This window comes from Trichechus manatus, unplaced genomic scaffold (assembly GCF_000243295.1).
Source record: "Trichechus manatus latirostris isolate Lorelei unplaced genomic scaffold, TriManLat1.0 scaffold00170, whole genome shotgun sequence".
Classification (NCBI taxonomy): Eukaryota; Metazoa; Chordata; class Mammalia; order Sirenia; family Trichechidae; genus Trichechus; species Trichechus manatus.
The window spans coordinates 2,071,249-2,082,527 of NW_004444106.1; the positions used below are offsets into that span (position 1 = coordinate 2,071,249).

At 53.4% G+C, this 11,279-nt stretch overlaps 1 protein-coding gene across 1 annotated transcript; it reads right to left on the reverse strand.

The window, feature by feature from the left end:
• Nucleotides 1-508: 508 nt before the first annotated feature.
• Nucleotides 509-8,293, reverse strand: SPNS1 (SPNS lysolipid transporter 1, lysophospholipid). Its single transcript, XM_004386598.2, has 12 exons — nt 7,900-8,293; nt 7,736-7,801; nt 5,693-5,829; nt 4,373-4,524; nt 4,217-4,283; nt 3,340-3,485; nt 2,886-3,041; nt 2,382-2,571; nt 1,979-2,044; nt 1,593-1,691; nt 1,111-1,282; nt 509-837 (listed from the first exon to the last, which is right to left on the reverse strand). Exons 1-12 carry the CDS (start codon nt 8,138-8,140, stop codon nt 743-745), a joined length of 1,587 nt encoding a protein of 528 aa, XP_004386655.1. The 5' UTR covers nt 8,141-8,293; the 3' UTR covers nt 509-742.
• Between the last annotated feature and the right edge of the window lie 2,986 nt (nt 8,294-11,279).

The following is an 11,279-nucleotide window of genomic DNA, read 5'->3' on the forward strand; positions in this document are numbered from 1 at the left end:
CGGGCTCCTCAGCGGGCTGCACCCGCCCCTTCCCACCCCCACCCAGCAGCAGGGAGCGGGAGAAGGCCCTCAAGAAGGGTCTGCCAACCTCTGGGAGAGTGGCAACGCAGGCCGGTGGGAAGGGGAAGACCCCTGCCAGGCGGCCAGCAACCTGGCCTCCACATCCGTGGGCTAGAGGAGGCAGCAGGGAAGGAGGCTCTGAGCCTGGCATTTTGAGGGGCAGAGGGCAGTGCCCACCCCCACCTCACCCAGGCCTGCCCGCCAGAGGGGCAGGATCTGGGGGGAAACATGGGCATGATTCATGCTCACACCGAGCCAGCTCACTTGGAGAAGAGCAGACCCCTCTCCTTCACCCAGCCAGAGGGCAGGGACTTGCCCATGGTCCCACAGGAGTGACCCAAACATCCCAGGAGCCCTGGGTTGGGGAGGGGACAGCCCTGCAAGGCCAGAGGTCAGAGGTCACAAGAACTCACAGGAAGACTCAAGCAGGCACTTGGGGTCTGGCTACAAATTTTATTCAGTTACAAATAGCACCGAGCCCATGGGGCTGCCCCAGCGGAGGGGATCCCCCCCGGCCCCCAACTTCCCCAGGCCCCTGGCTGCCCTATAGTGTCTGGAAGCTGGCACACAGCTCAGGGCCCTCCTGGGAGCTGGGCCTGGCCGAGGCTTTGGGCCTGGGCCCCACCTAAGGTGAGGCTAGGGCCAGGAGTGACAGATGTGCGAACAGGTGAGCAATGTCCCCTCAGATGAGCACGCTGGACACGGGGACCCGGGTGGAGCGGCCTCGCTGGGGCACCACAATACGGTCATCTGCGGGCCCTGCCTCGTGCAACACACCTAGGGGGAGAGAAGGATCAGAGCCAGGGCTGGATGGACAGGCAGAACAAAACTGGAGGGGACAAACAGGTAGTGGGAAATGGATGGGGCAGCAGCCAGAGAGCCACCAGAGTTGTGGACACAGACATCAGCTTGTTGGATAGACAGACCCGGAGCTGAGGGAGTGATGCCAGGCATACAGGACTGGGAAGACAGATGGACAGGCAGACAGGGAGGCAGTGTCATGAAGTCAGGCAGGGAGTTGTGGACAGATAAGAGGTGGCCCCAACTGACCCTGCAGGTGCAGCTGGGCCCGCTGGCGGTCGCCCTCAATGAAGATCGCGGTGCCCAGGAAGGCCGCACCGCCCAGTGCCCCGACAAAGGCGCAGAGCATGAGTGAGAACTGCAGGGCCCGGAACTCGGACAGGAAGGAGGGGGGCCAGCTCCGGCGGAGGCGGTCGGAGATCTGGGGAGAGAGGACGGTGAGCCATCAGAGGAGAGGAACGTCAGCAGAGAAACCTAGAGAGGAGGCGGGAGAGAGAGCCCCTGAACTCTGGAAAAGGAAAATGGAGCCTGGGAAAGGGAAGGAGGTTTGCAGCACCTGGGAGAGGTCCCCCGGCCTCACTGCTGGAGATCTTCGAAGACAAGATCCTTTGGTCTAGCTGAGGCTCCTAGCTGAGAAGCGCCTGGCCAGAGGGCATGGGACCTAACTGGGACTGTCCTGGGAGTGCAGGGCTCCCCGACACCCACAGGCCCGGCCAAAGGGCAGTGCTCACCAGGCCAATGAGGTAGGGGCTCCCAGCATCACCCAGCAGGTGGGACAGCACGATCTGGAAGGCCTCCGCGGTGGACCGCCGCGTGGGGATCACCACATACTGGGGGCGGGAGGAACACGGCTCAGTGGGCAGGCTCCCCCAGGGGGAGCAGGAGGCCGAGAATGAGGACAGGGCCAGGGCTCAGGGAGGCTGAGGTCAGAGGTAAGCCCTGGCTCAGACATGTGACTGGGGTCAAGATCACAGGTCAGGGCCAGGATTACAGGTCCATCTGGAGCTGGATTCCAGAGTCAACCTGGGGTGGGTTTTGAAGAAAGGGTAAAAGCCTCCTGACCCAATCCCTGCTCCCATAAGCCTCTAAGCTAACCCTGGAGCTCCTAGCTACTCACCAGCAAAATGTCAGCCACAATGGCCCAGTTCATGGACAGTAGTGTTTCCCCAATAAAGATGAAAATCTAAGGAAAGGGGAGTTCTCATCATCATAAGAGGCAACACAGAGGGACTACCATGTACCAGGCTAATCTATTCACTCGCTTCCTCCTCACAACACCCCTGGAAGACAGGTGCTACCATTATGCCCACTTTACAGATGAGGAAACTGAGCACAAAGAGATTAAGTCACTTGGCCAATGTCACGCAGCTGGGAAGGAGCAGAGCTGGGATTCAAAGTTAGGCATTCCCACTCCAGAATCTGCTATTAACCACGACACTGGCTGACCCTCGGCCTGCCCCAGCGTCCCATCTCTCCACCCTCGACCCAGAACACCTCCTGGACACCTGTTGGCTACTCACATAAGTGGCCACGATGCTACCACGGGCGCTGGCGAGGGACAGGAAGAGGAAGGGTGCGGAACCCAGGAGGCCAGCAGCACAGACCAGCGGGTCAGCCCGGGGGTTGGAGCGGCGGAGGCGGCGGCTGACCTCCACGCCCAGGCCCACACCCAGGATGCCAGTCAGGCAGGTGATGAGCCCGAAGATGAGGCTAAGGGGCGGGGCAGGGGGATGCGGGCTAGTCCCTCTGCCTGTGAATCCCCCGGCCTCACTCCCAAGGCCCAGAGAGGAAGATGCTCCATCCCAGCCACCCGCACAACTCCCGTCCATCCAGGCCCAGAGCCCCGTGGTTCACAAAGCCCCAAGAGATGGGCGTATTTCACACCATCAGCCATTTCACAGACTCAGGAGAGGAGACAGCCTGGGGAGTCCGGATTCAAACTCTCCTCACCTGAGTATGGAAGTAGCCTCTCTTCACTCCACCCCTGCCTCCAGAAGCCACCCAGCCCAGCCCCATCTGCGTACCTGTCAGAGGAGGAGCAAGAGTCTCCAGGAAGGCAGGGGGGGGTCTCCCCCAGGACCACACGGGAACGCAGCAGGAATGCAGGAGCCCACAAAGCCAAAGAGCCTGTGACAAAGGCCACAGCAGTGAAGCCAAGGGACGACAGGACGAAACTAGGACTGCAAGACGGGAGGGAGGGAGGAGGTCAGGCTCCACCAAGAGGTCAGGGCAGAGAACCTTTGTTCTCCCTTCCTGGCATGACTTGGTAAAGTCAGGACGCTACACGTGGAGGCTTCTGTCCTGGCTCCTGGGCCTGTAATTCAAGCAGCTGCCACAGGGGGCAGTGCTGGTCGAATCCCTGAGCTTAGGGAATGGCCAGCTGACAGAAAAGATAACAAAGACCATGGACACTCAAACCAGATGTTCAGGGCCTGTCCTGGGGCCTCAGCTGTTGGACTAGGATAGGACTAAACTCACTTTCTTGCCAGAGCCGTCAGATCTGCCAACCACGAGGTGGGGCTCAGGGGTGGCGCGTCCGAGTGGCGTTCCACAGCTCCCCTTGGCGGCTCCCGTACTACCAGGAAGAGCAGCAGGACAGCCACCACTCCTAGACCTGGTGTCACCTGGAGGAAGAGTGGGCTTCATGACAGGCCCTGGCAGGGACACGCTCAAACGCTGGACTGGGGTGAGAGAGGGCGTCTACAGGCAACTGGGGCCCCAAGGAAGCTGAACCTGCAATCAGGAGTCGGGGGAGGCTGCCACTAGGGACCACCCTGTTTCTGCAAGCTTAACTTTTGTTCCCTCTTTGGTAACAGCATTCTAATCTTCTTCTGGGGAAACATCCTCCCCGTCTCTCAATCCATGTGACTCAAACAGGGCTGGGCATGTAACCCGGGTTTGGCCAATGAGAGCAGTATGATTGGCTCCCATGACAGGCAGGCATGTGACCCACACTGATCTACCCAGACACCATCCCAGGACAATCGCACAAGGTTCCAGGCCGCCAAGATTTCTAAATGGAAAGGTACTAGTTTGGAGCTTTCACTTGCTTAAGAATGAAGTTACTACACAAAAAAGGAAAGCCAAGAACAAGATGATCAAGGTTCCATGACAATGTGAGCCCTGGAGCAGCTCACCCTGTGACCTTCCATGATGAGCGCCAATACAGTGCCTTCTTTGGACCTACAGTTTTACAGTGGACTTCTGTCACGTGCAACCAGGAGTTCTTTCTAGCCCATGGCTTCGTGGTGAGGGCAGCCAGGCTTCACTGCCTCACAAAGGTGGTGTGTGAAGGTAGGAAATGGGGACCAGTGAGAATGGCGCTGACCTCTCCCCAGGCAATGATGAGACTCACCCTCAGAGCCCAGTGCCAGTCCCCGGCCACATCCTTCACTTTGGAGCCTGCAATGTAGCCCAGACCACTGGAGGTGGAAGGGACGGGGGTACATCCAGTCAGTCGTGCCTCCTATCCCAGGCCCTCTGCCCCCGACCAGGCCCAAGGCCCACTCACCTGCCCACGGGGATGGCAAAGTAGAACACGCTGAGCATCCGACTCCGCTGGTCTGCCACGAAGAGGTCAGCGATGAGCGTGGGCGCAATGGTGGAGTAACTGGCCTCCCCGACCCCCACCAGGCCCCGGGTCAGGAGGAGCAGCCAGAAACGCTGGGGAACGAGACGGGGGGAGGTAGCAGCTCGCCCTGAAGCCAGCCTCCCAGCCTACCTTACCAGCTGGCTCTGGAGAGGCGGTGGGGATGGCGGGAGAGGCCTGGCTTTAGAATCAGACAGACCTCGGCTTGAATCCTGGCTCCACCACTTACTTACTAGCTGTGACTCTGGGAAAGTAACTTAACCTCTCTGAGCCTCAGTTTCCTCATGTGCAAAAGTGGAATAATAATACCGTGCTCACAGAGCTGTTGGGAGGATTGGAAAATAAAAACTCTACTTATTACTTTGCACCCAGCAGGTACAAAATAAATCTTAGTTTCTATTATCCCACCCCAAGACACCCCAATAGCGAATTATTATGACCTTGGGTAAGGGCTCGTTTGTCTACCAAAGACACCTGGAGTAAGAACAACATGTGACCACCCTGGGGAAGTGTGTACTACCAGGGCTGAGGACAGAGATCCAGAGCAGGGAGTGAGAAGAGATAGAGGAGACTTTACAGGAGCAGAGGAATAACAGCCAGGGAAGCAGGAAGAAAGCGTTGGGGTCACAGGAGGTAAAAAAAAGAGAGTTTCATGAAGAAAAAAGTGGGCCAATCAAACAAGAGGCTCCAAGCAGATCGAGCAAGAACAGAAGTAGGAAGTCGGAGCTGCATTTAGCAACCAGAAGGTCACTGCTAGCTTTGGCAAGAGCAGTTTCAATGGAGCGATGGAGGCAGAAGTCAGCCGGCAACGCTTCAGGGGTGAGCGGGAGTGAGGAAGCGCAGGCAGAGCAAGGGCCTCTCCCAGCTGCCCCTTCACCCAGACTGGCACTCAGCACGAGGAGGCCTTGCAGCAAGTCTGACCCGGAAGGGAGGAGGGAGAAGGGAGGGTGGCCAGGGAAGGTGTTGTCCATGGTAAGAAATGTGAGAGTGTCCAGGTGTGGAGTGGAGGCGCAATGGTCAGGGGGAGAGGGGACGATGAACAAAAGAAGGTCGTGGAAGAAAAGGGGAGAGGACGGGGTGGGCAGATAAACTGAGGCAAGGAGCGGGGATGAGATGGCATAGACTAAGGAAATTACAGAAGTTCCCTAGACCCAGACTCCAAGGAGCAGCATCGAAGAATGATGGCAGAGTGGGGTGGGGGTGGGGGGGTCGCTAGAATCAGGAGCCAGCTTGGGGCCTCACCTCTCTGGGGATGAAGGATGATCCCAGTGTCACCAGGGACCAGAAGGCAATGCCCCCGCACATGAGATACTTCCGATTGTACCTGTCACCCAGGTAGCCAAACACAGGTGCCAACACCATGTAACTGGAGATGAACACTGCAGGGAAGCAGAGAGTCAAAGCCCAGCCCCCATCCCCGCCCCGACCCCCAGCTCAGGGAGCACAAGCAGGCCAGGAATGACCAAAGAATAAGAGCTCCCACCCTTCCTTCCACCAAGAGTTCACCCCATCCCAGCCCTGAAACCCATCAGAGCTTCCTGCCAAGGAGATCATCCAGTCCCAGTCCCGACATCTTTCCACACCTTCCACTGTAGAATGGATGGCCCAGCTGACTTGCCACTTCCTTCCACCCAGCCAAGAACAAAATCCAAACTCTGTACCATGGCTCACAATGCCCTATCTGATACAGCCCCTACCTACCTCTCCAACTTTATGCCTGGCTGGTCACTTTCCCTCCCTCTCTCTGCACCCCAGTGGCCTTCATTCTGTTCCTAGAACCTCCCAAACTCAATACCACCTTAGGGCTTTTGGCATCTGCTGTCCCCTATACCTGGAATATTCTCTCCTCTCTTCTGAGCTTTACAGGGCTTAGTTCCTTCAGGTTCCAGCTCAGATACCTCCCCAGACCACCACACACCTAGCCCCTATCTATTGCATTTACTCCATTTTCTTTTACATAACATTTAACTCTATAGAAAATTATCTCATTTACTAGTTCAAATTTTTATTGAGTGTTGCCCCCTCATACGCAGTGGAATGTCAGCTCTAGGAAGGCCCACACCTTGCCTGTATTGGCCATGACTGTTATCTCCATCCCTTAACACACAGCCTAGCACAAAATAAGTACTCGATAAAGAGTTGAATGAAAAACTGAATAAATGGGGTTGCCTAGAATGATTTACTTCTCTAACTCATCAAGCCTTCAGAAGTTGGAAACCTTGACCAATGAGCCCATCCTCATTCCTCCAGACTTCACCTTAAATACTTCTAGTTCCTTACTGGCCTGAAGTAGAGAAAAGAACACCACAAAACTAGTTTAAAACTCTGGTCTGCCTCTAATTTGTTGTGTGACTCTGGGCAACTCTTAAATCTTCTCTAAGCCTCTATCTGGAAATGTCTCCTTCCTCTATAAAACAGGAATAATAACACCTATCCCTTGGGCTGACAGGATAAGAAGACAATGGGCATAAAAGATCTCAGCAAAGTCCTGCAGATATTATTACCACTCATCCAGGGCCTGAAACACGTAGGTGATTAGACATGTTTGAAAAATGAAGGAGGAAGGAAGGGAAAAAGGACTTGGCCCTGGCTTTGCCTCTCATGCAAGTCCCAAAGTTCTGAACAAGTACAACTTACCTCTCCCCATTCCAGACACTCTCTCCTGCATTATTTGCTGAGTGCCCACCATGTGCCAAGCACTATGCTAAATGCTTCACAAACATTACCTCATTTAATCCTCACATCACCCCTATGAGGTAATCTGTGTTATTATGAGTCTCATCTTATGGAAAAGGGAAAGGTGAGGCTTAGAGAGGTTGAGTGCCTTGCCCGACATCACACATTAAGTGGAAAAGCTAAAATTTAAACCCAGGTCTGTCTTAATTATTACACTAAGCTAACTCCCTCTTTAAATGTGGTGTTCCAGCTGAACAGCACAGCCCCAGAGAAGATTCGAGGCCATCACCTCCCCTAGCTCTGGCCCCTGTTATTATGTGCAGTGGAGTGGATTCTGACTCATAGCGACCCTATAGAACAGAGAAGAAATGCCCCTATAGGGTTTCCCTCAGAGGCGCAGGTGGGTTACAATCACCAACCTTTGCACCACTGCACCAGGGCTCCTTCTTTGGCCCCTTACTGTAGTACCATTGCTCTCAGATTTCGACTCATAGCGATTCTGGCCACCAGACCTCCATTAATGAGGCCCCAGGCACACCAACATGTAGCCCCAACTAGGGTAGAGAAGGTGGAAGCGCTGCTGTGTGCCCAGGAGGGGCCCCTACTCACCTGTCTGGATGAGGCCGGAGCTACCGTCTCCAATGTTGAAGAACTGCTCGATGTCAGGAAGGACGCCTGGGAAGGAGAAGATTCAGGATGGGCCAAGCGAGGCAGCCCCACCCTCGGGACCCCGCTCCCTTCCCCTCTCCTGTCTTCCTCTCTGAAGCCAGTACCAGCCACGGTGAAGCGATCCATGTAGTTGAGGAGGTTAATGTAGCACAGCACGGCCACTATGAGAACCGAACGGCCCGGAGACAAGCCCGTGATGCGCTGCAGTCCCTCCCGGTCCAGGACCTCAGGCTCCCCGGACTTCGGGGCCCCCATGGACCCCGGCAACCCCGGGGTGCTGGGCACTGGTCCGTCGTCCGTGTCATCCGCCTGGCTGAGGAAGGGCGTAGTGTCGGACCCGGCCATGGTCCCCGGGTGCCGCGCCCGCCCGCGCTCCGGTTATCACCGATGATCCCACCTGCGAGGGGAGGAGGCTGGAGAAAAGAGGATGGAGGAAACCCAGGCGAGGGAAGTGCGCCCAGAGGAGTGAGAGCTTGCTCGGGGACACAGAGCACAGCTGAGAGGGGATCCAGGCCCTGTCATGCCTCCCTGTCCCGGCAGACACACCGCGCGGGGAGATGTAAGGAATTCAGATGATGCCGGGAGCAGGAGCTGGTTGAGCAAGACCCCATTCCCCCACCCAGGCTGAGACTGGCTCTCACCCTAGTTAAAAAGCGTACTACACTTGCCGCCGCTCAACCCCAGCTCTGCACCACGGCCAGTGCCATGTTGCCGTAGAGTAGGTCATGTGATGCTGGGGCCCGGGTAAAGCCACTGCGTACAAGCTCCCGACACGTGACCACCAGCCCGACTACGGAAGCCGCCACGGAAAACCTATCCCGCCTCTTCGATTTCTCCCCAGGCTCCCGCGTCACGTGACCGCCGACAGTCGCCAGGGTAACCAGGGACCCAGATCCCACAGCTTGCGTACCCCGGCGCTTCAGCTGGCTGGGCAACCAGGGCAACCCGGCGGCTGTGTTCCCGCCGAAACCTCCAACCTAAAGCGTGCCTCTGAATTAGTGAAGTCACTTTAACCCTTCTGAATCTGTTTCCTTATCTCTAACACCCCACTTGGGCGACTTCAGGATCGAACCAGATAATGGGATCTTAAAGGGTTTTGGAAATAGTAAATATCTCTAGAAATGCCAGTGAACAGTTCTCGCTCTAGATTAACTGTTCTGTCTTCCCCATTGCCTGCTTTGCGACCTTATATATGCTCAGTAAATGTTTCTTGAATGAATGAATGCACAGGCCCCCAGCCCTGGCCTCACTCTCCCTTTCCCCACCGTTCAGATTCCCCAGCCCAGCTAGTTTTCACTGTAGATACTCAAGTAGATACTGAAGAAGGACCAGTCCAACAGAACCCCACGTACCCCCTTCTGGAGCAGGTTTTTCCTCGCATCCAACCGTGACTGAAGCCCTTGCGCCCTCTGGTGGTCTCATTCAGGCAGGCAGGGGCTCAAAAACTAAGGAAGCTCCTAGTTGCTGGTCTGGGGTCAAAGAAAGCCTAGTGGAGCGATGGCACCAAAGGGTCGTTTGGGGTGGTTCTTCAGTGGCTCCCATAATCTCCAAGCTACCTCTAATTAACATGCACTCTAAGTAAAAACAGTATTAAAAAAAAAAAATTTGCCCTCGAGTCCATTCCGACTCACAGCAACCCTATAGGACAGAGTAGAACTGCCCCATAGGGTTTCCAGGGGGTGACTGGTGGATTCGAACTGCCGATCGTTTGGTTAGCAACCGTACTCTTAACCACTGCACTACCAGGGCTCCAAAAATAGTATAGTTCTATGCAAATGTTGCTTTAATACCCCTCTTCCAAACAAACCTCTAAACTCCTCTACTGAAATTCTGGAGTCCCATGACGACAGTGTGGGGCCCCCAAGAAGCCTTATTAGAAACTATTTTGAAACCTGAATAGCCCTCAGTTGAGCCTCAGGAAATATGTCATGTTTCAGAACCAAAACCCTGGTATCCCCTGAGTGTCTAAGGGAAAGAGGTGGGGAGGAACGTCAGGTTGTAGTCACTTGATTCCTGCAAGAAAATATTACTGAGCATCTACTATGTGCCTGGTGTTGTGCCAGATGCCTGGCAAAAAGAGACTTAGTGTACACCGTCATAGAGCTTATAATTCCATGGAGAAGACAGGTATCTACCAAGTATGTGTAAAACTGAACCTGAAGTGAAAAGGGAAGCCACAGACTGGAAGAAAATATCTGCAAAGCACATATCTGACAAAGGACTTATATCTAAATACAAGAATAACTCTTAAAACTCGATGATAAGACAAAAACAATTTTTAAAATGGGCAAAATATTTGAACAGACATTTACAGAAGATATACAAATGGCTAACAAGTTTATGACATCGTTGGTCATTATGGAAAATACTGTACAATAAGATACCACTACCCACCCAACGAAGGAGCCCTGGTGGCACAGTGGTTAAGTGCTCACCTGCTAACCACAAGGTCAGCAGTTCAAACTCACCAGACACTCCACAGGAGAAAGATGTGGCAGTTTTCTTCCTTAAAGATTACAGCCTTGGAAACTCTATGGGGCAGTTCTACTCTGTCCTATAGGGTCGCTGTAAGTCGAGATCAACTCAACAACACAAAACAACACCACCACCACCCACCTAGTGGCTCCACAGGAGAAAAGACCTGGCAATCTGCTCTTATAAAGATTCTAAGTCCTTGCCATTGAGTCGATTCTGACTCATAGCAACCTATACAGCCTAGGAAACCCATGGGGCAGTTCTTCCACTTTGTCACATTGGGTCACTATGAGTCAAAGTTTGACTTTATGGCATCTAATAAGAACAACAACAACACTAGAATAGCTAGAAAATGACAATACTAAGTGCTCAAGATGATGTGGAGCAACTGGACTCCTCCTACAGTGGGAATGCAAATGATACAGCTACTTTGGAAAACAGTTTGGCAATTTCCTTAAAAATCTAAACATACACTTCCCATACAACCCATCAATTCTACCCTTAGGTTAGGAATCTATCTATGAAAAATGAAAATACGTGTCCAAAGACCTGTATGCAAATGTTCATAGAAGCATTATTCATAATAGCTAAAAAAATGAAAAATACCCACGTGTCCATCAACTGGTGAATGGTATATCCATGCAATGGAATACTACTCAGCAATGAAAAGGGATTAATTACTGATGCACACATGGATGAATCTCAAAAACATCACGCTAAGAAGCCAGACACAAAAGGTCAAATACTATATTATTCCATTCATATGAAAATCTAAAAAGGCAAAACTAAATTGTCAGAAAGCAGATTAGTGGTTCCCTGAGGTTAGGAGGAGGAGACTGCAAACAGGCACCAGGAAGCTTTTTGGGTTGAGGGAAGGGTCCTAAAACTTGATTGTGCTGATGGTTGCACAACTGCATACATTTACCAAAACTCACTGACCTGTACACATAAAATGGGTTGAAATGGTTAGGTCTATAAATTATACTTTGTTATTTAAAAAAAAAAAAAA